General features: G+C 36.7%; 1 protein-coding gene across 4 annotated transcripts in view; it reads left to right on the top strand.

The window, feature by feature from the left end:
• TRAPPC8 (trafficking protein particle complex subunit 8) overlaps positions 1–27,730 on the top strand; it is a 52,374-nt gene that overhangs the window by 4,149 nt on the left and 20,495 nt on the right. For 2 of the 4 annotated variants that reach the window (XM_058816384.1, XM_058816302.1), the window contains exons 2-20: positions 1,405–1,599; positions 4,203–4,286; positions 7,016–7,105; positions 8,402–8,576; positions 8,972–9,125; positions 10,264–10,342; positions 11,774–12,021; positions 13,611–13,726; positions 14,970–15,120; positions 16,441–16,541; positions 18,016–18,121; positions 19,629–19,760; positions 21,727–21,951; positions 22,959–23,067; positions 23,794–23,988; positions 24,177–24,307; positions 25,399–25,473; positions 26,160–26,286; positions 27,320–27,477. In XM_058816384.1, the coding sequence (XP_058672367.1) occupies positions 1,405–1,599; positions 4,203–4,286; positions 7,016–7,105; positions 8,402–8,576; positions 8,972–9,125; positions 10,264–10,342; positions 11,774–12,021; positions 13,611–13,726; positions 14,970–15,120; positions 16,441–16,541; positions 18,016–18,121; positions 19,629–19,760; positions 21,727–21,951; positions 22,959–23,067; positions 23,794–23,988; positions 24,177–24,307; positions 25,399–25,473; positions 26,160–26,286; positions 27,320–27,477 (2,651 nt within the window). The remainder of the gene's footprint in view (positions 1–1,404; positions 1,600–4,202; positions 4,287–7,015; positions 7,106–8,401; positions 8,577–8,971; positions 9,126–10,263; positions 10,343–11,773; positions 12,022–13,610; positions 13,727–14,969; positions 15,121–16,440; positions 16,542–18,015; positions 18,122–19,628; positions 19,761–21,726; positions 21,952–22,958; positions 23,068–23,793; positions 23,989–24,176; positions 24,308–25,398; positions 25,474–26,159; positions 26,287–27,319; positions 27,478–27,730) is intronic. The other 2 variants (XM_058816548.1, XM_058816463.1) reach the window with 1 other exon arrangement.

The raw sequence follows: 27,730 nt of genomic DNA, 5'->3' as shown, positions 1-27,730 counted from the left end.
TTTGAGCAACATTAGAAATCTGTTTTAACATTCAAAATGGATTGTGAACACATCTAATGTGATCTGACTTTAGCTATGTACTTGGTACTTCTGAAGAGGCTTGTGAAGAAGGTGTGGGGTGCTTTCCAGGCTGGAGCAGATTGAATACTCAGTTTCAGACCTTTATGGTGTGAATCCTGTAGTTAGTTGAAAAATGAAGAAAACACTAAGAAATTTCCTTTGTGCTACCTTTTCTACGCTATACAGGAATTTGTGAAAAAGCATGCAGAGGAGTCGGGCTGTGCTGCGTGGCACATGGTGGCACCAGGTGGCTTAGGCAGCTGTAGTCAGTGTGTCCTGCCTGCACTCACAGTCTGGCTTGCTTGGGGGGGTTGTGGTTTGAAATAGGGTGAAATTACATGAAAAATCACAGCAGGCCCAGAATTGTAACGAGTGTTGAAAATGTTGTGAATAGTTTTTTAAAACCAGATGGCTTTAGGAAGCAATTTTCACAAAGATTCTACAAAGGAAGCTATAGCTAAAAATCATAGAATGGTTTAGGTTTAAAGGGACCTTCAAGAACATCTAGTTCTAAGTTTACTCTGCTGTGGTTAGAGTTACTTTCCATTAGAACAGGTTGCTCACATCCTTGTCCAGCCAGGCCTTGAACTGTTCCAGTGTTAGGGTATCACAGCTTTTTTGGGCAACCTGTTCCAATGCCTCACCATCCTCATGGGAAAGAATTTCTTCCCAATATCTGACCTAAATCTGCTTTCTTCTTTCAGTTTTAAACCATTCCCCCTTGTCTTGTCACTACATGCCCTTGTACCTCTCCAGCTCTCTTGAAAGCCCCCTGCGGGTACTGCTCTAAGGTCTCCCCCCTTCTCCAGGATGAGCAACCCCAACTTTCTCAGATTGTCTTTTAGGATATGTTAATTTTGGGTGAATGAATACCATGTTTTCCCTGTCAAGTTTCTTAAATGCTATTTATTTGTGTGTGTGGGATTTCTTGGATTGCTGATTCCTTGAAACATGATGTGTTGGGTGAAATCCGTACATGTTTCCTATGGCTTTTCCATGAAAGTTGGTATGTTCTACACAGGAGGGAGTGAGTGTATCAGTGTAGAATGTGCATGTACTATGTTAGATGGAGTGGATATTCTTACCAGCTAAGATCCTATGCTATTCATTAATCAGTCTGCCTAGATCAGCCTAATGTTGAACATCAAGTGATTTTTTGCTACCACCTTCCCCCCCTCCATTTTTGGTAGTCAAGCATTATGGACTGTGATCTAAAATTGATGATGGAGAAGTTTAATGGAGCAATCTTTAAAGAGAAAATGTGTTGGAAAAAGACTAATTTATGACAACTATTTTAACTGTCTGTCATACTCCTCAACAAATCATCTTCTTTTTCCTTTTTAGTTCACATGAGAGATCCTAATAATCAGCTTCACATCATTAAAAATTTGAAGATCGCTGTCAACAACATCATTACTCACCCACCTCAGCCCGGTGCTATTCGGAAACTTTTGCACGATGTTGTGTCTGTCAGTCAGCCTGCTGAAGGACTGGTGGCTAATGTGATCACAGCTGGAGATTATGATCTCAACATCAGTGGTATGTAATGCTATTGTGCTTTTCATAATGTAAACTGGAATTGGCTGAGAGGTTTCTAGCCTTCATTTCAGCTTTGTGGCATGTACTAAAATTATTCAGAGTTGCAGTTTTGAGACATTGCTTTTACTGAAACCTTGGATTTATTGAATAGTTTTGGCTTTATGTAATGCTGAAAGAGTGGTTGAACTGAATTAATAATTTTAATTTTCCTGGTATTTTAGTTCTTCTCAACTTCTGTGAAGTCATTATCTTAATGTAGCCATTAGCGATGCTTTCATTGTGTAATTTTCTTGTTACAAAACTGATACAGTGACTTGTTGCACTTGGCTGAATAAATGTCAGAACTTGATGTTGGTATTAATGTATGGCTTTATCTTGAAGTTAGTTATCCTAGCTTCTTTTATTTTTGATGATAAAGTCATAAAAAGTTTAAGGAAAAAGGACTGTGAGGAAAGGTGTGTGACTCCTTTGTTTCTTTGTCTTTTTTTTTTTTTTCTGTGGAACTTGTGCTTCATATTTCACTGTCAGAATTACTAGGGTATGCTAAAAATGTTTTTCCTCAGATTTCCAAGTGATGAGGTATTGTGAATAATGCTAAATGACACCTGATTTTAGGAGCTGAGAAGATTGAACTCCTCCCAATTAAGACCCTAATCCATTAAAGCCTCTGAGCATGTACTTAATTCAAAGCATGTATGCACTGCCCTATTTAAACATGCGTAATTTATTGTATTTTAAGTTCAGCCTGCAGTGAAGAGTTTAGCTCTGCTATAGCAATAGACTGATAAAACTTTGTGGGAATTAGTGACTGATTTTGCTGTAGTAAATTTTTTTTTAATGTTGATAATGGAAAAATGGCATAATCTCATGTCTTGGATACCTAATTTACAAGGTACGTCTTCAACTTGATGTCCCGTGTTGGTTTATAAAGCAAAAGAACCTGAGCCTGGAAATTTCTTGTTTTTGAGATGTGTTGAAAATCCCACATTTTGTAAAATTTCTGTGTCCTTCTTTATGATCACATTGGTGAATTGCCGTTTTGCTATAAATTTTTTTTTTTGATGGAAAGTTTGCTTCAATTTTAGAGATGGAAAGACCCTAAGAAAGCGGAAGGATATCAGTGAGGAGACTTTTTCATGAGGTTTTTTCTGGCCTTAGTTTAGAAGTGAGATGTTGAAAGAAGGGAAGAAAAATAGTGGCTATATTAAGCAATGCTTTGTAGTTACAGAAGCAAATATCTCTCCTTTTGTTTTCCATATTTGCTGCTGGAGCCTCAGATGTACTAATTACTGTGTTTGACTATCTTTTGTCTCTCAGTGATTAGGTTCCTATTTCCATTCACACTGGCTATATGCTTATTTGACAGGAGGAGAGGTGTCCAAGCTGTTTAAGATCACAAAGAAGGACAAATTCATGTAGTAGCTTTGTCATTCAGCGGAGCTCTGTGTCACAAAATACTGACAGTGCTGTTGATGGAGGAGTTTGTATCCCATTACAGTGTAAGAGAATATGAAGAAGAACCAAGTAGGGTTTCTTTATGCTTAGATGGATATGACTATTTACTAAGACATTTAGGGTATTTTTTTTCAACTTTCTTAGAGCATTTTATTCAAACCAAGGGATGCATTCATTCCTGACAGCAGAACGTAATCATTTGGCATGGCAAATGGGAAACGTTCTCATCAGTTCTTAATTTGTTCTTTTTTGGGAGTGAATTAGTTTTCTAGGGTAATGATATTAAAAGATATTTCCTTAATTTTAATGGTGATCAAGTGCAGTCTATTTTGAAGAAAGATAAACACTGTTTAAGAAGCTGAGTTATGTTTCTGGCACTGGGGTCATAATCCTGCTCTTTTTTTGATAAAAGTTTTGGAACTGGTGTGTTGTATTGATTTAATTGTTTGTAATCCTTCTTCGTTACAGTTTTTTTAAATATTCTTATAGTTCCATAATCTGGTGCTGGGAGACTCATTTGGTTGCTGAGAAGTTACTTGTGTTCAGCCATGCCTGCTTCTCCCATGTACTGGTACATGTAGAAAGTGAAGAAAAATGATCCCATTAAAGAACTAAATTATTTGAAAGAAGGAAGGACTTTTTTTCCCTACTAAATCAGTTCCCTGGCTATGTTTGTTCAAGGCTGCATGCCATAAATGCTGATATGAGGCATTGGAGGAATATGTTGAGAGTGTTGGGGCAACCACTTTCAGCAGCTAATGTATTCAGGTACTTTTAACTAGTACTGAGGCTTGGAAATCTCACAAGTTAGTGCCCTAGATTTAGAGTGTCTTCCATCTGGTAAAATAGAAATAAAGTGTAGATACAACTTAAGTCTTTGCTACTTGATAAAATTTCCATTTTTGTTTGAGCCTAGAATTGGGCCTGAACTAGAAGTTAATATTGATTTCCATTAAAGTACTCTGTCAAACGTTGAGAAGCTTGAAATATTCCTGATTAAGGTTAGCTGGAGTCAAATCTCCTCCATACCCCTCATGGGTGTGCATAGTGTAGACTTTTTTCTACTTCACGCTACCAGAGTGTAAAAGCCAAGAGTGTGTTTGCATCTGACCCTTTTTAGTATAATAATATAATGTTTTTTCTATCAGATCGCTCAGTTAAGGCTAGTGTTCCTTGGTACAGTAATTGGAAAGAGACACTGATGGAACTGAACACATCCACGTTTTATTCAGGTATTTTTTTGTGGTTGGTGCTGATTTGCCAAATTGCCCTTTACTCCTTTTCCATGTGCCCCATCCACCTTTCTTTACCATCTGCTACAACTGTTCAGCACTTTTCCGGACGTAGATGTGTGTTCCTCCATTTTTTCCCCCTAACTGAAAAATCATTGGTGGTGGTTGTTTTAATTTTTCTTTTAATCACATTTCTACTCCTGTTAATCAAAATCATTTGGTCTTTCCATACAATCAATAAGGGTGGTGGTGGTAAATTACCTGGTGCTGTTAAGAACACTGGATTGTTTGATCCTATGGAGCTGTATACTGTCAATGCTGTATTTCAAGTGTACTTTCTGCTTCTCTGGGGAACGCCTTTCTCAGGGGACAGTAACACTTTTTAAGTTGGAACTCAACTGCTGACTGTACTTAGAGCACGTATGTCTCTGCTATATTGACATCCTTTCTGGAGTATGATCCTTAAAAAAAGAAAAAGCTCTCTAATACATTTTTATGTAGTTTATGAGACTTATTGCTACCAAACCACATTGGTTATTAACATCTCAAGGCTCTGCATTGTGGTCTATAAGAGCCAGGTTTTGATATTTTTCATTTTTATATATTTATATAGTTTATGCCTTTGGTGAATAATATCCATTCATCCTTTCAGTAGTATCTGTTCAGATCCTGGTAAGTGCCTAAAGGGTACAAAACTTCATTAAGTAGATTTTCCATTATTATGCTGTTATGTAGAAATACTACTTTTTTTTTATTCTTAATAAGTTCTCAATGTGTTAACAAGTTTACCAAAACTTCAGTTCTGTTCCAGCATACTGGAAAAATGCAAAGTGTATAGATCTGGATACCTGAATGGCAGTGGTGGTTTACACTGCTGTAACGTGTTACGAGGTGTCACAGTTGTGAAATTTTTTTTCAAATACTGCTTTTGTTTTGAGTATGGTGTGTGTTTATCAAGTATCTACAATAAGTGATTACAGCCCTGTAAAAGGCTCAAGTGAATCCTGTTGATATTGCTGTGTAGAGGAAGTCCCAGTTTCCTTTGAGGCTGCTTCCAAGGTTTTTAAATAGGCCTAATGAAAAAAGAGGGCAAGGGAGCCAATCCACAAAACAAAGTAGTACTTCCCTGTTTGTAACTGTCAGATTTTAAAAAACACGTGATTTTTTTATTTTGCTGTGATTCAGCTGTAAAACAGAAGTGAAAATTTTTTGCCTTAACAGTGTTTACTTTGAACCAGAGTTACTGCATGGCTTGTTATACTTGTGAAAAATGCGTATGAGTCACTTTCTTATGGCTTACTTTTAATAATAACAAGCTGTGTTTTCCTTAATTTAAATAGTTGGCATGTTTGCATGTAGGACTCAGTAAAGCCAAGAGCTTTTTATATCCCAGTTGAGTACTCAGAGAACAGTTTCTGGAAGGGCTGTAGCCAAAAGCTGGGAGTTTGTCTCCTATTATGCTTTTTTTAATGTAACATGTGCTCACTGCTAGACTGAATTCAAGTGTGGCTGTGTCCGACTTCTGTGTGTCTGAAGCCAATCTAAGATGGCTTGACAATGTAGGATTAAAGAAAATGCATTAAATGAATGCCATACAAGATAATTCCAACATAAAAGTGAACCTGTCTCCAAAATTAGCTTAAGAAATCAAAGTGGTGGTTTGGCTTGGTTTTTATGAGGAGGTGCATGACAGCTTTACAAAATATTTTTATCTACTTTTATTTTATTTTTATTTACTAAAGTCTAGCAATGTGCATTTTTAAGGGTCATGTAAAGAAAATACTTTCAGAATTTCTTAACAAATTTTTTTCTCTGATAGTTACTGTCTTCTAATTTGCAGGTGAGATGACAGTGGATTCCAGTTAATTCAGTGTGAAATCAGATTATTGGAAGTGGATTGATTTTGCTCTGGAATCTGTTTCCCACTCAAGGGAAGAGTTGGAGAATAAAGATATAATAGAACAGGCTTAAAAGAAGAAATAATAGTTCATTGTTTGACCTATAGCTGGAGTGGAAAGAAATGGACAATATTAGGTTCACATTTTTTTGATGTCCTAGACATCCTTGCTTTCCTTTGATTTGTTACTCTTAGGAAAATGAAATCCCTATTGTGAAAGGGCATTGAACTTGGCAGGTTAAAATTATTCAGCATATAATGGCACAACTTAGATCTGAGGTTTTATCTTCTTGGATCTTTGTCAGCTGAACTGTTTGTTTTAGCAAGGCATGGGAAGGGGACTGCTGTCAAGCCAAGTCAGCACTTGTAGAAAACAGGCAGTATAGGGTTTTGGTAATCCTTAGCTCCTCTACATACTCAAAAATGAATTTTGTTTCTTGGTCAATTCTTACATCCCTAGCCCAGAAATTCAATGACTGTTAGAAGAATTCATTTCTTTCTTTGCCAACTGTTTGAATGTTTAAAGGGATGGTAAAGAGTAGTGGTTTAATGAGGACTCAATACATGTGAGCCTGAAGTGGTGAGGAATGTGGTGCTTAAGGTGCTATTCAGTTTCACAGGATTTGTTTGAAGTGTTACTGTTTCTCCTACTTGTGTTGCATCTAAAATACTTTCTCCTTGGACTGTTCCTCCTTCTTTCCCTTGCCATGCAAACCTTGTCAGAGTTTGCAGGCTTCACTTTCAGGTGTAGTCTTTCATACTTCCTTTTCATTAATGGGTGAACAAATTTCACTGAATAGTCTAATTTGTCCTGTTTCATTGTGTATTTCAGCTACTACTCCTTGGTTTGAGTCTTACAGAGAGTGCTTTCTTCAGTCCATGCCTGCATCTGATCACGAATTCTTAAACCACTATGTTGCATGTATCCTTTGAATGTTGCAGACCGCGCCAGGGAAGGCTGTTACAAAATATAATGTAGGAGACACTGAAAGTTTTGCAGTAACTCTTTCACAATTATGATTTGAAGCCTATATATTTTTCTTCTATGTCTGACTACACAGACTGATTTCATAAGGGCGTAGGGGTTTTCTTTGTGATTGTTTGGTCTGAGTTTTTTAATAGTGTTCTATTGGGTTTTTTTCCCCTTCTCCACACACTCTTTTTGTGTCAAAGTGAGCTCAAAGACAATACCTGTGAATGAGACTCCATCATCCTCAGACACTTTCTGCTGTAGCTCTTTAAGTATCTCTTGTCCGTCCCTTATCTACAACAGAGGAATGTGTATTTGGGATGCATCTGCTGCTTTTTAGTAGCTTTTTGTAAGCAGATGGAATGGTGGAGGTTGGGGAGATGGTGTTTTGGAAATTTGGTGAACTTTGAGCTATGCTGGATAAAAAGAAGTCTGGAAAGATGCCTGAATGCTGTCACTTTTTTTTTTTTTTTTACCAAACCTTAATTTGCTTGTCTACAGGGAAATTGAGAATAATCACTGTTTCATGATGTAGCTGGTGTTAAGCTTTACAGTAATTATGATACTGCAGGTTTTATGACACTCCGTTCCTAATTCTGTACTGAGCATTATAATTTCAGTATAGTGGAAAGGTATTATAATGGCCACACCTGTCCAGAATTAACTTGGCAAAATACTGATTCTGGCTTCTGAATTTTAATAACATTTAAATTACAGCTTTGCTTTCTGGCTTCTCTGAAGTAATGTTTTTTGATTTAGTGAGTAGATGTAGCAAAGTGGGATGTTCCTTATTAATGATTGTGTAGTTGAGATAAAAATCTGACCACTTCTGCTTTTTACTTGGGTGGTGTTGCTGTGTTTATGAATGCTGGTGATTACTGTTGTTTAGGTGATAACTTAAAGCCCCAACTCTCCTTGGAGGTTGAAAGTTAAAATACGGTGGGATGAATTTCAGCTACATGTTTGCTATGTGAACATCTGGTCTCTATCTAAAATCTTAAATGGGCTATCATGTAGCAGCTTAAACTCAGAATTGGAGCAAACTCCTGCATCTCATTTTACAGATGTTAGTTAACTGATTGTTTTTTATTGAGAGTAAGGCCAAATTCTGATTGCACATACTTTTGTGGCAGCATGTTTTACATACCTAAGTATTGTATCATCTATTCTATTTTATGTACTTCCTGTTTTATTCTATGATCAGTGGTGTCCCTGTGTTCTTTGGGTATATGTCCTTAATGAATTCAGGTATGCTGGTAGTTTCTTCTAGTGAACCTGACCCTGTGGAGCAGTTCCTGAAGCTGTCCCAAGAACAGCATCGGATTCAGCACAGTAGTGAATACTCATATCCCAAGTGGTTTATACCAAACACGCTCAAATATTATGTGCTACTGCATGATGTAAGCACAGGAGAAGAGCAAAGGTGGGTCATCTGCCTTCAGTGAGCTTACAGATAAGCTCTTTGACCAAAATGTTTGTGTTGATAAATTCTGTTGAGATTAGACATGCAACAGGATCCATTAGCCAGTATACTATTATCAAGACAGATATTTGAAAGTATTATTTTTAGATCTTCTTCTTGTGTTCATATAAAATAAAATTAATCAGTCCCAGCTTTTGGGATAGGTGCTTTCTTTGGTAGCTTTCTGAACTAATTCTCAAAGATTTTCAATTTACTCTTGCATAATGGATTGTTTTAAAAATAGGAGAATATTCCTTTTAAGCACTATAGATAATGGTCTAAAATAGTTTGTTGCAGTACATGCTCTAAAGTTAGTTTGATATCGAGACAGGACTAATGTTGTTTTACTGTTTCAGAGCTGACTCCATTTATGAAGAGATGAAACAGAGATATGGAACTCAGGGTTGCTATTTGCTGAAAATAAATTCTCGGGTGTCTAACAGAGGAGCAGACGAACAGATACCAGATCCTTGGAGTCAGTACCTTCAGAAAAACACTATCCAGAACCAGGTAGTACAGTCTTCTAAAAACAGATCTTACCATGCTTATGGAAGTCCATTGTAGTTGCATTAAGTTTCACCTTAGTGTTATGTGTTTCTACAGAATGGGTAGGCAGTCCAGACACTTCTGACACAGCTGTGGCTTTTTGTGAGGGCATAAGATGAGTCCTCAGCAGGAACTGTCCTTTGTGCTACTTAAGTTGACAGTAAGGAGCACTGAAATACTGGACTGTCTGAAATAGATTGACAGGAACACAGAAATAATAGACAATAAATAAGAAATAATAAGAGTTGTAAGAGGAAGTAACCTCAGAAGTGTCGTGTTCATAGCAACTTTCTACCTTCATATTTTTTTGTCTTCCTCAGTCTTAAATTTTTTCCCTGGGTCTTCTGTACTTCACTAAATAGTCTGGGTGTGTTGTTTTGTGGGAGTATGTGTGGTTTTTGTGATAACTTCTTGTGGGTCTAGTCTGGTCTGTCATCTGCTAAGATTGCAAGGGATAGTGTGTTTTGAGTGTGCCATAAATATCTGTATTTTTGGCTTTAGAACCAAAAATACTCTTTTTTTGAGTTTTGCTTTTGACTGACTTGCAGTTATAACTCCTTATGATTAAAAGGCTTCTGGAATCATATTTCTTTGCCAAATGTAGCTGTCTATTCTAGGTAGCCATTCTTGGCATCAGCTGCCACTGAAAAGTCAAAACATTCCATATTCTATAAGCTAAGAGGACCAGTGAGTTACAGTCCATCATAAACGAATCAGATATTTTTCTTTTTTTTCTGTCTTGTGTGAACTGTGCAATATAGATCTTTGTGTGTGTGAGCTTATTCAGGAACTGCTTTAGGGAATATATTTTTGCTGCTGTAGGCATTGCTGTGCAAGAGTTGGAGTTACTTTGATTGACAGGGAAGCCAGTTGAGCAGGTTAGAAGGTACTTGATTAATTTGGTGAATATAACTTTCATCTTTAAAATAAGACAGTTTATTAAAGCCTCAGAAACTACTTAGAGAAGTTAATACATATGAACAAACACGCTACTGTAGTAATTCAGTTAACTTACTGAAACTGACAACTATTGTTTAATGACTTTTGTATGTGGATGAGTAGTCTTAAAGTTCTGACTTTTTTCCCCTCTCTTTTCTGGCAGGATTCCTATGAAGATTATACTGTTTCAAACAAGAACACTGATCACTTGATATCAGATGGCATAGACAGTGAAATGAAAGGTATTTTTGTAGCTTTATGAAAATCATGATCTGACAGCGTTTACACAACTGTTTTTTGTCTTGGACAGTATTTAGTTAGATGGTCTGTTAGGCAGCTCAGAGTAATGGCTTTTTAAATGCTAAGTGTCCTCAAGGAAAAATGCTGTGGTACTCACCTACTGGATTGGTGACATCTCCTTAATGAGGTGGTTAATGATGTATTGGGCTCATATTTTGTAAGTCTAAGCATATTGTCTGCAAACTCTGGTAATTAGTGAAAATAGCATAGGTTTAAATGGCCAATTTTCATAATTATGAAAGGTTCGGTTTGTATACTTTGCTGTAACTTGGAAGCTGAGGTTTTGGAGTTTGTCCTTGGTTTTGATATTAAATCTGTAAATGTTAGAGAATGTTTAGTTTCTAAGTTGATTGGAAGCATTTGCTTTGGAACTCGGCTTGTGGATGGGAGAGGATAGTAAATGAAATTGAGTGCAAATTATTGCACCCTTAAACACAATTAAGATAGCTGTGTAGGATTCAGGTGAGAGGCATCACCAAATAGGGAAAAAGTGAGGTACCCTGCATTGCCTAGCCTGCCTCAGCCCAGATCCTCCATATCTCACCTGAAAGGCTTGTGGAGACCTAGCATGTGTAGGAGACCCTGCAGTTGCCATCTTTGTAAGGCCTTGCAGCCCAGATGTAATCTAGGAGCTACCAATTGAACTTTAAAAGCTCAAAATTAGATTTCATGGGTAATATCCATTGAGGATTTGCTTTCACAGCTCAGCTTTGCTTGGTGCCACATAGAGCAAGCTGATTTTCTTATAAGTAAGAAAACTGCTTAAGTCCTGGAGTGAAGCAATGTCTCAGTCTATTTCAGAGAGCTAAATGCAATAGTGATCAGCAGTCCTTCTCATTGAACAAAGAGGACTTCGGAGGAAATTGTTTTACATCATGATTGCTTGGAACAACATGGAAAATTAGGTTTCTTTTGTTGGTTTTGTTTTTTTTTTTAACCTTAAAACATAAGCGGAAAAAAAGAGAATGGACCCAGTGGAGCCATTGTAGTAATTGCTGCAATCCCAACTTTGATGAATGCTTTATTTTGATTTTAATGTTTCCAGTTTTCCTTCAAAGTTGTTAATATTAGTCAGCATACTGGAAGATTTTTTTGCACTGTAGTTGAGGACCAAAACTGTGCATATTTAGTCATGTTGTAATTCTTGAGATTGCCTGAACTTTCTGAGAATTGCAGGAATGATACAATACTCAGTGCTCAGCTGCTGCCTGCTCAGCATTGATCTGTAGTGCAGAACGGTTGGTGAATTGCTTTGCTTTCCAGAGTTCTGAGTAAGGAAAGCTTTGAAGTAGGTTAGTAAAAATGACCTTTAAAACCTGAAATATTTAAGTATCTTTATACTTACTGGAACTTTTCTTTCAATCTTTCAACAGATGGCTTGTCAAATAACTTTAAGACTCACCCCCTTCAACTGGATCATCCCAGTGGCAGTTTGGATAGTGCTGATTACATGAAGGCTTCTACATCACTTCAAGACTCAAAGAAGTCAAATTCTGGGACACCTCATGGTGCTTGTTTAACTCTCACGGATCACGATCGAATTAGGCAGTTCATACAGGAATTCACATTTCGGGGACTTTTGCCACACATAGAGAAAACAATTCGACAGCTCAATGATCAGGTCAGCTTACCCTTAAAAACACTTTGTGCTATAATAAGGAAAAATGGTTAGGGTATAAATCCAGTTATTCAGAAATCTGTTTTGACAGTATTACTTCTTTCTGCATCTAATGATTCAACAGTCTTGCTGAAAACTTGTAGTAGATTTAAGAGAAATAACTGAAGTTTTCTCATTATTATTTAATTTATCTTTTATAAAGACAAGAACTAATTTGTATCAAAAACTCCAGTGCAAGGTGGCTTCTTGGTAGAAACCTGTGTGACTTGTTTCTGGGGAAATCTGTTGTACCTTAATATTCTGTGCTTTTGGATGAATCTGGCATGGGGAACAAAATAGACTTTGTGTTTCAACAGAATACACAACTAAATTTAAGAAATTTATTTAATCAATAGTTGTCTGCAAAAAAAGCCGTCCCCCTCAGTTGCTACTTGACATGGAGGAAATGCAGGGACACCCTGAATTGTGTAATTCTGTTGATTTCAGCAGGTTTTGCAGCTGAATATGCTTCTCTTAAACTGGCATTTTTTGGAAGTGAGATTAATATCATGTCCATGTTCAGTCAAGGTCATGCATTTAAGTTATTTGGATCACAGTGAAGTCCTTTATTTTACAAGTGTTTCACTCTTACATGGGCTTAAGCAGCTGAAGAGATGGATTGACTTACATTGGTGCAATCAAATTACTGTATTCACATTAAGTTTTGGACCCAAGTATCAGTCAGTTCTCTAAGTTGTGATTTTATTTTGATTGGATTGTCTATTCAAGTTATAGCTTTAAGTATGAGGGATTTCCATATGAAGGGTCATGTTGTGTTAGAAATGTTCACTCCCTGAGTTGACTTTTGGGAGTTGGTACATGCTGACCATATTTACATTTAGTAAGTTTCATGGAGAAGCATTAAAAAGAAGTGGTTACGTAAAGTGTAGCAAACAGGAATGCAGTGATATATTCCTCCTAGTCCTGGTAAGAAAAGAAAGGTGTTCTGCTTTTTAAAATTATCTTTAAAGAGTGATTATAGTTTGCCTTACAGGATGGGAGTGGTAATTCCCTGCAGAAGTTTCCTTCTAAGTGGAACTTATCTAAAAGAATGAAGTTGTGTAATGTTGCTTGCCTCATACCTTTGACACTTGAAATTGATGTTCGTGGTGTGATAATGCTTTATGTGCATGAGAGAGAAGGTTCTTTCTTGTATGCACTTAGTCTAGATTTTAGGTTGGACTACTACCCAAAATTAGATATTCTAATTATTTAGAATTTAGTTTTCAAACAGATGTAGCAAATATTCAAGTTCTTAAGATGTCTGTTTTACAGAAAGAATAAAAAAACTCAACTCTAAACCTCAACTGTCTGAGACAAAATAAACATATGAACTATGAATATATGAATATGTAAAAATAAATATAAGAGCTTCTATCTCAATGTCAGATTAATTCTAAGAAAGAGGGTTCTTATTTATTTTACTCCTTTAGTTATTTCTGGTTTATGGAAGAAAAATCAATTTACAAGTGAAGTTTGACTTTTTATATTAGTTTAACTTAGGCCTCTTGCAATATAGTGCTCTAATTCTCTAATTCAATGTCTTCCTCCAGTTAATATCCAGGAAAGGCTTGAGCCGATCACTGTTTTCTGCTACTAAAAAATGGTTTAGTGGCAGCAAGGTTCCAGAGAAAAGTATAAATGAGCTCAAGAATACTTCTGGTTTGCTGTAAGTAATCTCAGTCCTTATTTTTAGTTCTAAACTGCAAATGCAGCCTTTTTTAGGGGTGAGAGGGAAGGCATGTGTTTGATGGTGTTCTGCAAAGTGAACTAAACCAGCAGTGTTGTGAATGATTTCAGTTAGAAAAATCATGAGAAGTACTGTGCCTGAAGATGTACAATAAAGGAGTAGCAGAACTTAAAGAAGAAGGGGTAAAATAGACTGTAGAGTCATCTGCCTGCTCTATTTACAATGAGGCTTTCTAAGTTAATATGAACACAGGATGTTAAGAGTATTAGTCATAAAAAGAAGTTATGGTTTGTCATGGGGGATTTTTCAAGAATTTGTACAAGCTTTCCCACCTGTCATTACAGCCGAACTCCATGTATAGGTGTTTTTGCTTATGTAACTATGCAATTTGCTCCAGCAGAGTATTGAGTATATTGCTTTTGCAATGTGTTCAAGAGCTAAACTAAAGGGAATTTCATACTTAGTGCACCTGTGTCTTAGTATACACTAAAACCAGGTTTTAAGTGTTAGCAAAACACAAATTCTGTATGATTTGGTAATTCCCTCTGCGAATTAGGATGTATAATCTTGAAAAACAACTGTCTTTACCACAGAAGTCTAAATAATTTTGGCCATTTTCTAGTCCAGGTTAATGTCCTTGACATGCACATACAGCTTCAAATGTCTGTGTTGTGTGTCTTTGGATTCTTAGTGAAAATGTTGCTAATTCCAGCTTTCTGTTTTGAACCTGTAAGCGTAGTTCACTTCCTACAGCATCTGACATACAAGTGTTTGTGAAAATGTATTTGATTATCGCTGAAGTGAATCATATATATTGGATTAGCCTAAAATTAGATTGATGCTTGTAGAGAACAGGAACTTGTAGTGTTTTGGCATAAAGCATAGTTGTTAGTGGACTTATTTATTTCAGGAGAAATGTGGAGAAATAACTTGAAGCCAAGTAAACAATCAAAGTCTTATTTTTTTTCCTTCTCACACAGTTCTGCTTAGCTCTGATGGTTAATCTGACTGAGCAGCTTGAGTGGTAGTTATAAACTCCATTCAGTATTTCTTGGCTAAGAGGAGTGTGTGCTTTCAGTGATACTGAAACAATCTCGCTAGTAAGAAAGTAAGATGTGAAGCCAAGTACGTGTGGAAGCAAGGAAAGAGATTCACTTTTCTTGGCTATTTTGGGGCTAGGCTGAGAGAGGACAACTTTGAATTTAAATATTTGTATTTGTAGGTATCCACCAGAAGCGCCAGAACTTCAAATCCGAAAGATGGCAGACTTGTGCTTTTTGGTGCAACACTATGAACTTGCATATAGCTGTTACCATACAGCAAAGAAGGACTTCTTAAATGATCAGGCAATGCTTTATGCAGCTGGAGCACTGGTTGGTACTTCATGTAACATGAACATTCTGTGAACTTTTTCTAATAATCTCTAATATTTGTCTGAAGGCAACAAAATGCAATCTCTCTTCTCCACCTCCAAATTTGTAAGGGTTTCCTCAAATCTGCTGCCTATCTTTAGGAAACTCTAAGGTGTTGTAAAATCTGTTTTCTGCTGTTATATGAAGGGAATAAAGGTATGAATAAGAACTGGAGAGTTAATTCTTAAATTGTGGAAAGGAGGAAAACTAGAATGCCACCTCCAGAAAAATTGGTCTTTAAACTGATATCTCAAAGTCAGACATAAAATAGTTTTAGAGTATCGCTTTTAGACTTAAATATAATACTTATTTGCCAGAAAGTCAAGACTCTGTCACTATAAAGATGGTATTGTATGTGTTTTTGGGTGACTTAAAACTTGAAGGCTACACTTTGAGTATGTCACTACTGAATTTCACTCTAAACATATACTCGTTCATAATTTCCTCCTAAGAATGATGATGTTTATGACTAAAATAATTTTAAACAAAATGAATGGGAGTACTGGGGGAAAATGAGTAATTTTATCAATTTTTAGAAGATACATATTTTAAACTTTAGTCTGGTTAACTTGCTAAAACTCAAAACTCTGCTTCATAGACCCATGGAAGCATTATTTTACACCTTTGCTTCTTGATTAAAACTTTTACTTAAACATCTGTTTTTACAGTTCAGAAAGTTGCTCTGCATTTGGATAATATGAATAAGCAGAATAATATTAAGAAATCTTAATTTCCAAATGAATGGAAGCAGTCATAATTATGCATTTGTTGCAATTTACTAGTCTTAATGTTTACTTTCTGTAGAAAATCTTTGCTATAATATTTTCAATCTGTGAGAAAAGCAGTAAAATTTCAGACTCTGTGTTCACTAGAGTTTCCTTGCAAGCTCATAATGTAATTTCATTTAAGCAAAACTCAAAAAATAGACCTCATCTTAAAATACATGTTAGTGCTACTTTGCAGGAGCAATCTTCCTGATAATAGGAAGTTCTTTTGGATTTGTAAAACTGCACTGAATCAATGCTTCTGCACAATGTTGGGTGTACTGTCAGCTGTGAACACTTCTGTGGGTAACTCTCTGGCTAATTACAAGCAGAGCCATAAATAGGCTGTTGTATTAAACCTTTTATCAGTTACACAGTGTATTGGATACTTTTATATGCCAGTAACTGATCAGAGGGAGATCTTGAATCTAATAGCTATTGAAACACGTTCCTCAGTATTTTGAGGTTTGTGATTTGTTGAAAAACCTACATTGACTTTAATGGATTTCTCTTGTAGGAAATGGCAGCAGTGTCAGCTTTTCTTCAGCCTGGAGCTCCTAGGCCATATCCTGCTCATTATATGGAGACAGCAATTCAGACCTACCGAGATATCTGCAAGTATGTTGTTTACTTTTGTACTGATCTTTGTACAGTGAAAGTTGAAAGATCTGGTGGCTTAACTTTCTGGCCCTGCACAGTAATAGTGCCAGTTGATCACAGAATGATGGTAACATTTTAAGGAGTAAGATAAACTGACATATCTAGGATAGCATGAAAGGAGATCTGGGCTCTTCTTAACAGAGTGCTTATTGAACTTGTGTATTGAATTCACATGGTAGATTTTTAGGTAGTGGATGGCTGCAAGGAGGGTTTCTGTGAGAAGACAGCAGGAGCTGCCTGTGGCAGAATCAGTTTTCACTCATCTCCAAAATGAGCCTGCTGCTGTCCAAGCTGGCAGTGCTGCTGTTACCTCTGTGATAACACACTTAAGAAAGGGTAAAAATAGCTGTGCAGCAGCTGGGAGAAAGGAGTGAGAAAATGAGAGAAACAGCCCTGCTGATGCCAAGGTCAGGAGAAGGTGGGACTTCCCTGCAGCCTGTGGTGAAGACCATGCTGGATCAGATTTTCCCTTGTGGCCCATGGAGGTGCATGGGCAAGCAGGGATCTACCCTGTAGCCTGTCCCAATGCCAGAGCAGGTGGATGTACCTTGAAGGTGACTGTGGTCTGTACAGAGCCTATGCCACAGCAGGTGGCTGTCAGGATCTGTGACCTGTGGGGAAACCGCACTGAAACAGTTCCTGAAGGACCCTACACTACAAAAACGATACATGCTGGAGCAATTCTTGAAGAACTGCATCTGTGGGAGGGACCCCACACTGAAACAGGGGAGGAGGATTTGGAGGAAGAAACAGCAAAGGAGAAATGTTATAAGTTAATGTTAAAAGACCACAGCTTCTTCTCCCTGTTCCTCTGCCTTGCTTGTGGGGAGGAGGAGGTAGAAGAATTTGGAGTGAACTTGAGCCTGGGAAGAAGGATTAGTCAGGAGAAGGTGTTTTATTTCTGCTGTTATTGATCATTGTGCTATTCAGTTATCAATTGCCAATAAATTAATTTAATCTTCCCCAAAACAAGTCTGTATTGCCCATGACTAAATGGTGAGTGGTCTCCCTGTCCCTTTCTCGCCACGTGAGGTTTTTAGTCTGATCTTCTTCCCGTGTTGCTGAGCAGGGGGTGTGACAGAGCAGCTTGGTGGGCACCTGGTACATGAGTACAACTTGCCAGTACAACCTGCTTCTAGCTTTTAGACTTCTTCTTTATCAGATAATTTTATTTGGTACTCTTACAAACACAATAATATTCTAAAAAAATGGTCTCCAGCTTTGACTTTCATAAAGCTCCTGTTATAGTAGAATTGGACACTTAATGTGTCAATCTGTATGTGGTTGTTTTGTGGGGAGTGGACTGTCATATATTTTGCTTTAAGAAGAATAAGCTACAGAACCTCAGTCTGATGTCATGTGTAGCAAATTAAAAGTTCTCTGAGGTTTATTTTGATAAATATTTATTAATACATGCATGTTTTTACTTCAGGAACATGGTTCTGGCTGAACGCTGTGTACTGCTTAGTGCTGAAATCTTAAAAAGTCAGAGCAAATATTCAGAGGCAGCTGCTCTTCTGATTCGTTTGACCAGTGAGGTAAAACTTAGTAGCTTTTTCCATTTCTGCCCTCTCACTATTTGTTTTCTTACTCAAACACTTCTAGGTTGCCTTCTGATTCTTGTGCTACAATATTTTCTAGCCAAAGGTAGCAAATGAACAGGTATAGAGCATGAAGTGAAGAAAACTGTGTACACTGTGAAGGAACTAGTACAGTTACTCTTTTTCTAGTCAAATGCTTGACTTCCTTAACCATGCTAAATATGTTATCTTTGGCTTTGTAACTAATTTTCTTTGACATCTGCCTAGTTCTTGGATGGTGTACCTTACAAACTCGTGTTAAAAGTATTAGCATGGCTTGCTAGAGCCATAGTGGACACTATCCCATATATAATCAGAAGTTCTCTATAGTTTAGGCAACTAAGAGATTGCTGTAGTTCAGCTGGTATGAATCATTAGAACCTTGCTGTGTAAGTGAAACTCTACACTTCTGTGATGTTAATTTGTGGAAATTAGCATGGATCAGCTTCTAAGTGTCTTGCTTTAAAACGAATGAAGAAAAATGTTATTCCAGTAATATTCCAGTGTAACATCTCTTCTAAAGCATGGAGAGAAGTTTAACTAGTAGTTCTGATTTCATGGCCAGCTGCACCAAATGTGGTGCTTCGGAGACCTTCCTTGGACTGCTTAAGCCCAGAATAATTTCTGTAATTTTCTTTCTCTAGTGTCTCTGTAGCTTCATTCTTTCCCTTTCAACTTAAGCTTGCTACCAGTGTTTACAAGAGCAGACTAAGATATTAAAGCAAAGAATTTAAATCCTGTTAGCTCTTCATGGTTATTTTACAGCTTAAAATTGCACATAGTATGCCTGTGGAGCATTTTAGTAGTTGCAAGGAAAATCTTCACTGGATACTATATTGGTGTCCCAGAGTATATTTGTAGTCAAGATACAGACTTGAGCATCACTGACAGTGTAGAGTTCAGCTGTGGTAAAATCAAGTAGATTATGTTCTGATTGGTTAAAGTAATATAACTGTGTCTTGGCAGAAGAAAAGGATATAATAGTAAGAAATTGTACATTAAGAAATCAATACGTTCAAAAGGTTCATGTGATAAAAATTCACCAAGTTTCATTGCTTCCTGTATTTTTCAGTCATCCTGGTAGAGGTCTTATTTTTTGTTTGTAGCCCTAATATCTGCAGGGGAAGGGGAGGGTAAAAGGTGGGAGAGGTAATGGTAAGTGTTTGAAACTGTAGCCTGAGTAACTGAAAAAGCAGAAAGTACTTCTTTTGTTAGTCATACTGAAATAGGTTCAAATATACTTCACTAGAATAAGTAAGAACATGATGGCATTGAATAATATTGAAAAATACTTTTAGTCTTATTTTGTGTACTCACATATGTATATAATGTTTGCATATAAAAGAATCTTCGGCTTCACAGAACTCTTAGAACTTACTGTCCCTCTTAGCATTAAAACAAGGCAACTGTTACCTCTATGGTTTTGTTCAACTCAGGCTAACTCTTCTTTTTTCCTTTTAAACAGGATTCAGATCTTCGCAGTGCACTCCTGTTGGAGCAGGCAGCCCATTGTTTTATAAACATGAAAAGTCCCATGGTTAGAAAGTTTGCATTTCATATGATATTGGCTGGCCACAGATTTAGTAAAGCAGGCCAGGTAAGTATTATCTTTCCACATGGAAAATATGCCTGGTATAAGTTACTTTGTGTGTCATTAGTCTGGAAAAAGATGCTTATCTTCTGACACTTCTGTGCTAGTCTGCAGTATTCTCTTTCGTAATCTTCTGAAAATGGTTTCTGGATTGATCACCTTAGCCTTTTACTTCTGTTTTTGAAGGAATGCTGAAAATCGCTGACTTGAAATTTAAGTGATGTGTGTTTTCATTTCTGGGTCTCATTTTATACATAGTAATTTTCCTTTTTTGGGCAAAAGAATATTTTTACTCCCGAGATAAGAGTGAATTGTGGGAGATAATTATTTGTTAAACTCAGCTTATTAGAATAGTAGCAAAATTTAGGTATTTGTATTTCCTGGTGACTTAAATACATGTTCTGTATTGGAGATGCAGGTGTGTGAACAGTTACTCACAACAAACCAAAGCATCTCTGTGGCTGTTAGACTTAAGTGGCAGTTAAAGCAATACAGATCAGATTGTTTTTACTCCCATTCACATTACTTTGCAGGCAGTTCTAATGGTGGTAGATGAACTTCTTTGGATAGAACTTTTGTGCTTTGTTTCTGCATTAGTTGTGGGATATATTCTGTAAAGATGGCTTGTGCTTGATTCCTGCTGGGGTTCTTATTGCAAGACAATAATACAGGAGAATCAAGGTGTCAAATTTCTGTTTTAAACAAAGCCCTGTGGTCTTGGCTGGGGATTTTCTCCCACCCTACCCAATCTCAGTGTCACTGTCCTGATAAGGACTAGAAAAAGTACTTTTGCATTGTTGGCTTCTGTGATGTAAGGAACAGTAGGAGTACTTCACCCCCTCCTTGGTTTTCTTCACGCAACAGTTTTCCTGTCTATTGTTACGACAGAACAGTAATGGCAGGAAGCTATTGATCAGTTTTTCATGTTTTTATTCTTTTATATCCTGTTCCTTTGTCTGGGAAAGCGAATGCATTTTGTAAAGTTTTGACTTTGTGTAACAGCGCTCTTCACTGTTTGTGTCTAATATTTGTAGGGATTCTGGTATCCAAGAAGTACTTTTTCAGTGTTACAGGAAATGTAGCTATTTTATTTTTCCTTAAAGGTACAAGACTATAAAATGGTACTGAAGAGAAATCAGCCAGGCTGTTTAGCTGCAGACCATAATACCATATTTTAAAGTGTCACTAGTACATGCTGATGTTAAGGATTTACTGCTTGTACTCTGCTGTCTTCACCATGTCAGTGTGAGCGTATATTAGATTTTTTCCCCATTAGTGCTGTAAGTAAGGGAATGCTGTTGCCATTTTTTAGAAGCTGAGACTTAGCTGTACAGTGAATGTCTATACAGCTGTTCAACACCTAGACTTGGGATTGAATGCCGGGGTCCTGAGGTATGTGCAGGAAAGGGACTATGTAGCTGACTGGGATCAGTCCATTTATCTCCCAGTGGCTGATATGATGATTGGTAATTTTTCTTGTATGTAGGGCTGTGTTTTGTTGGTTTTCTTGGCATGGATTTTTGTCCCAGATACATATACTGAACAGCAGTTGGCTGAAAGTATCACACTGAAAGTTCAGTTCGGGTGGAATGAAATGTATTGAATCTAGCTTATGTCCTGAAGCTTGGCAATAGAGCTCTGTAGACTTTAGCAGTCAGTCCTAAAGGAACTTCAAACACTGTTTTAAAAGTAATCTTTTCTTATTTGCTTTTCTAACTTACTACCTGTTACTATAGTCTTTGAAAATGTGAACTTAACCCGGAGGCCAGACTCTGTACTGTAGGAACAAGCACTTCTGTGCTTAGATTAGTATTGACCAGGTTCTATGAGGCACAGTTCTGAAACATTAGTTTGCACAGTGGCAGGGATGTGGTAAAAAATACTTTTCTGACTTACTGTTCAGTCTTCCTAATGTTATAATTTCAGTCAGTGGATAACAGGAAAATTTGACAAATGACCTTTTTTCTTGCAGAAGAAACATGCCTTACGTTGCTACTGTCAAGCCATGCAGGTTTACAAAGGGAAGGGCTGGTCTCTTGCAGAAGACCACATTAACTTCACCATCGGTCGTCAGTCCTTCACGCTTCGTCAGCTGGACAACGCTGTGTCTGCCTTCAGACATATTTTGATCAATGACAGTAAACAACCTCCAGCTCAGCAAGGAGCTTTTTTAAGAGAATATCTTTATGTTTATAAGGTAAATTACTTCAGTGTCTCTGTTTCTTTTGTAATAAGTAATTTTATTACCACCAATTCTCTGTTAAATCATTAAATGATTTTCTGTTTTATCTGCTTCGTTCCAGAGTTTTTTGGTTTTTTTAAATCTATTTGATATGTTCAGTTTTTTACTTCAGACTTCAAAAAACCTGCACATGCTGCATTTCATGTGTGTAGTGCTTTCACAGATGGGTATAAGTATGGGTTATTTTCACAGTAGTGTATGTGTTTTTATTAAAATAAAGTCGTCTTTTTGAGGGTCATAGCTGGATTGTAGTTGTGATAAGTTTCATGGTCTTTTAGAGGAAATGGGTCTGTTCTGTTTTGACCAATTCATAATGATTTTGAGGGCTTTTGATAATACATGTTTAATAAAGACTAGATAGCTCTGTCCTATAGTGAATTTCATTTTTTATTAAGGATAGAATTTGTTGGATCAAGTGACTCATTGAGTTGTGTTTAAGTTCATGGGTGATTCTGGATTGCAGTATACTATATACATCATGGGGTGTGTAGTGCTGGTATTGCTACACAATATGCAGCCATGTAGATACTGCCTTTTAAAGCTTATGAACAGAATTTTTGGGGTGTTTAAGTTATGGCAGACCTTACTCAAAAGCTGGTAGTTGAATCCACAGCTCAGCTTGGTGAGAGTCTTGTTTAATGGTGTTGGGATAAATATAGTTTATCAAATTCTGAGTTAGAGAGTCAAGCTTTGCATCAAATAAAGCTCATAACAGCAATGCAATCATGGTAGTGATTAGATTTCAGGGTTAAAATAATTATTCTCCTTTTCCCATAAGGATTTCACAAACTTGAAACACCTATTAAGGAAAATAAAAACAATGTCAGACAGTTAATTGAAATTATTTATTCCATCTTAAAAGTACTCCTTGTTCAAACATTGAATGTTTTTAACTTGACTTTCTTATCATTCAACCATTGGTAGTATACATAACACTCTGTTTTCTTGCTCCTTTGCTCCAGAATGCAACTCAGCTGTCACCTGATGGTCCCTTACCACAGCTTCCTTTACCATATATTAACAGCTCAGCAACTCGTGTTTTCTTTGGGCATGATCGACGACCAGCAGAAGGTTAGAAAATTTTAAGTAAACAGTTTCAAGTACCTTTTTAAAAAAACCAAAATACGTGCAGGAGTTGGTGCCATTTAAAAGAAGTCTGTCATTATGTAAAACTAAAGTGACTAGGTAACTTAAAAATATTTCAAAAGAAAAGCTTGATATCTGCTGGCTGGATGTTTTCAGACTTTCCGTGTAAACATGAAATCTGTGTGTGTGGTTGTGCGGACTGTCACTGTTTTTCACACCTGGAAAGCTTCAATGCAAGTCTGTAATGAACTTCATGAAAGGGATTATTATTGCTGTAGCAAATACTGGACGCTAGTGACAATGCTACAAATTAGCTTTACAGTTAACTTCCTCTAGGATGAAATATTTGGAGCACTCTGATTCCTGTGTGTGAAGAAAGCTGAGTGGAAATTCTTATATAATCCAAAGATGTACTGTGGAGTTGTAGTCCGTTATAAAGTAGAAATTATCTGTAGCCTGGGTATACTATGTAGCATGCTAAAATCTTGGAATGCTGTGGTATCCAAATTGAGCTATATTCAAATGAATCTCAGTGTTGTCTTCCATGTGTGCATTTCAAGCTGCTCTGCAATTCACTTTTCAAAATCAATTGTAGTATAAGAATTATAGTGACCTAGCACTTAAATATTTTAAGAATAGTTACCAAACTGCCAGTGCAGGCCTCTGATGCAGCTGTTGCACATCACTGTTCTCACCTTTCTCTCTCTCCAGGTGAGAAGCAGGCAGCTACTCACGTAAGCCTGGATCAGGAGTATGACTCAGAATCATCCCAACAGTGGAAGGAGCTCGAGGAGCAGGTGGTGTCTGTGATAAATAAAGGAACAACACCTTCAAATTTTCAACCAACACAGTTCTGTTTAAATCGCTACTCAGATAACTCCAAATTTCCGCTTGCTGTGATAGAAGGTACAGTTAAGATTTTTACACTTATGAAATAAACTGTGTTAGAGAAATTTGTATGGATATTTCCTGTCTTATTAGAGATTTGAGTCAACATTCTTGTGCAAGTTGTTTGTATGTGAATACTCTGAGATAGCCGTCAGATTGTGATGGGGAAAGCCTGTTGTCATTATTTTCTTGCACTTTTTTGATAGAACCAATAACTGTAGAAGTGTCCTTCCGAAACCCTCTGAAAGTTCCGCTTCTTTTGACTGATCTTTCATTGCTGTGGAAGTTTCAACCTAAAGACTTCAGTGCAAAGCATGATGGAGAAACAAAAGAGCAGGTAAAGAAAGCTTAATCCTTTTCCAACCCAAACAGCTGCAGGTATGGAGTATATTGAGTATTCAAAATTCCGGAGTATGAAAACCTTTAAGCATAAGCATTAAACATGGCACTTTAAAAAGGTTTAAGTGTAAACTAAAAAAAAAAAGGGAAGAAAAACAGTAGCTACTTAAACAATTTTCATACTCTCTAGATTTTCCTAGATCTGTAGAGCACAAAGCAGCCAAGTTAGCAAAAAATTCTAATGTGCATTGTAAAGCTGAATGCAAAACAAAATACTTCTAAGATTTCATTATATATGTACCACGTCTATTTTGAGTCACACTAGCCTTGACTTGCAAATATGAGTGTCAGTAGGTAGATTATCAAATACCTTTTTCTTATTTGAGTTGTTGTACATAGTGAAATGTGTGTTCTGAAAAACTGTGCTCATGTAACATAGAAATATCTTAGTATCTTGATTAGAAGAGAAATTAGAAAACTTATTGTATTAAAAATTAATGTTTTGAATACTTTAGATGAGCTGTTGTGCTACCGTTTGACTTAATACTTCAACTAATGCTGCCAAAAGCCCTGATGGACTCTTGTCATATCCAGGTTTTAAAGGTTTTAATATATTCTAATATTGAGCAGTACAGTAAATTCCTAAATAATTTGTTTTCCTGGCCAAAACTTTGAGAACACAGTGATCTCTAAAGTTACTGTAAGTATTTACCAGAGTTATAAACATGGTTCTACATAGTTTAAGTCTCAAGGCTTACCATACACTTTCCCTTCTGTTCTGATCTGAACTGCTACTTTAATGATGTGATAAATACTTCTGTGAATATCCGTGAAACAGGCTGGGAATGGTTCCAATTTATAGTGCTAAATCTTAAATTTTTCCTAAATAAATGTTTACTGAGCTCTCAAGCTGCTTTTTTAATTCATAAATGCTGAGAAGCTGAGCATGTAGCACTTGCTTTTCCAAACTGTTTGGAAATTTGTGTGATTTTTTTCCCTTGAAGAAGGGGAAGGGTATTGGAAATATTATTTATGGCAGTTTCTCTGCCTAGAAGTAATAGTATCTAAAGAGCTGTTTCTTCTTTTCAGGGTACTTGTGATGAAGATATGGTAGGAACTGAAGCAATAGCAGAATTTTTAATTAATAGTGAGGAGACAAAAGTGGTAAGTACTATACTTTGTTTTAAAAAGTCTTTTCAGCATTGAACTTAAGTATGCATTTCAGACTTGTTATCATCTGAACTTAACACTAAACTGACAGAACACATGACTGAATCAGAAATTCCAGTACCTCATGTATCTTATCACTTTGTATAAATGTGGCAGGACCAGAGACAGTGGGCACAAGAGGCTGCTCCTGAACATGAGGAAATGTTTATAACTTATTTTATAACACTTACTTGTTTTGTAAATATGATGGTGCTTGAGCACTTGGTACAGGCTGCCCAGAGAGATTGTAGAATATCCATCTTTGGAGATGTTCAGGGCTCTTTGGATGTGATTCTTGGCAGCTGGCTCTAGATGGCCCTGCTTGAGCAGGCAAGTTGGGCACGATGACCTCCAGAAGTCCATTCCAGCTTCAGTCATTCTGGGATTCTGTTAGTCACAGTGAAAGTTAACTTTAAGGAATTTTTTCTAATGTAACAAGCATTTCTCAGCTCTGAAGTGGTTTGGTAAATTCTGTGTATATGAAACTTTCAGTCTAGTAAATGATCTATATTTACAGTTGCAGTTATAGCTGACACAGCTATAAAGTGAATGTAGCCATGAGTGTGTTTAGCAATTGGACATTTAACTGTAATACTTCTTTCTAGTAGCAGCAACAACAAAAATTTAACGTATCTCCACAGGCAAGACTAAAGCTCTTTCCCCATCAAACAGGGGAGCTACATATTCTGGGAGTCGTTTATAATCTTGGCAGTGTTCAAGGTGCTGTGTCATTAGATGGGATAGATCCTTCTATTGGATTACAGACAGGTAAGTGTATTATTGCTTTAAATTGTGTGTCTCTGGAAGGAGGAGACATGGCTTCTGCACAGTAGAGCTAAATTCTAGTGTTTAACTATCATGATACAAGGCCGTCCGTCAGGTAGGGATGTAGAAATAAGAGAAACAACTGAAATGGAAAAAGAACAAATTGACTCTTGTAGGAATCCACAAGGAAGGATGCCAGATCCATACTTTACTTCTCCTTTTAAATTTGCTAAATTTTTGAATGTAAAAAAATCAAAATGTAAATATTCCATCTATGCCGTGTTGAATCTATAACAACTTCCATTTACTTTCTTGCTGTTAATTTTTCTTCTGCATCTTTTTGCGTTGTTAACTTTCAACTTTTTGTCTAAATGTTGCACTGAAGTCCTTTTTATAGATTCCTAAATTTAAATTTGGCTGATAGCTTTTTTTTTAGCTTTTTTTTTTTTAGCATCTTGAATTCTCTTTCCTTGACATTACTATATAAATTGACAATTAACTGCATGTTACTTGATCTGTTTTGTTGAATCATTCATCTGAAATTGTCTCTCTCACGTGGTGAATTTAGTTGTTAGATGAAATGGAAATTAAAACATGTTTGAAAGAAATAGAAGCTTATTTAGAGGCTGGAAACCTTTTGAATAAAAACCATTTGGAGAGTGGTAGCTGCCTTTAAAGGAAATAATCGTCTAAGTGACTTTTCCAGCCTGGCAGAAATTGGGAAAGGAAATAAATGCCATCAGCTTCATGCACTGTCTGCCGCTTCCCTTCCAGTTGTAGTCAAACTATGGAAGGGCAGAGTAAGCCCACAGCAATGGATAACTGGCTGTTGGAACTTGAGCCAGCCATGTGTTATGTGGCTGTAAGCTTTGAATAGTTCTTTGTTGGTGATGCTGCTTAATCAATGAAAACCGCATTGCATGATAAAAATTAACTTTTGAGATTGGATTGGGAGCTTTGGATCATTTCTTAGAGACAAAGTCAGGAATTACTTAAAAAACCCAACTAAACAAAAGTTTAAAAACCTCTTTTTCAGGAAAGTTTGTTTCCAATGGGTTATCTGTACGAGGAAGACAAGATTTAGAAATCCAAGGACCTCGACTTAATAACACAAAAGAGGAAAAAACATCGATTAAATATGGACCCGATCGACGTTTAGATCCCATTATTACAGAAGAAATGCCTTTGTTAGAGGTATGTAGCTACTTCCTCTTGGCAGTTCTGAGAAAATAGCTAAATGCAGTTTATAAATGCAATTCTAACAATGGTGGCTTGGATTTTGGTAATGCCTAATCTTTCCAGGTAATTTCTGATCTGTCGGTGGCAAACTTGTGTGGGTTTTTTTCATTGAAACTTGAAGCCTCAAAATTAGTATCCTTCTGAAATTGCTGTATTCCCTTTAGAATTTTAGTTGGCAACACCTTTGGTAGCCAGATTTTAAAGTAAA

Source organism: Ammospiza caudacuta, chromosome 1, assembly GCF_027887145.1.
Source record: "Ammospiza caudacuta isolate bAmmCau1 chromosome 1, bAmmCau1.pri, whole genome shotgun sequence".
Lineage (NCBI taxonomy): Eukaryota > Metazoa > Chordata > Aves > Passeriformes > Passerellidae > Ammospiza > Ammospiza caudacuta.
This window is presented reverse-complemented; position numbering and strand designations above follow the sequence as displayed.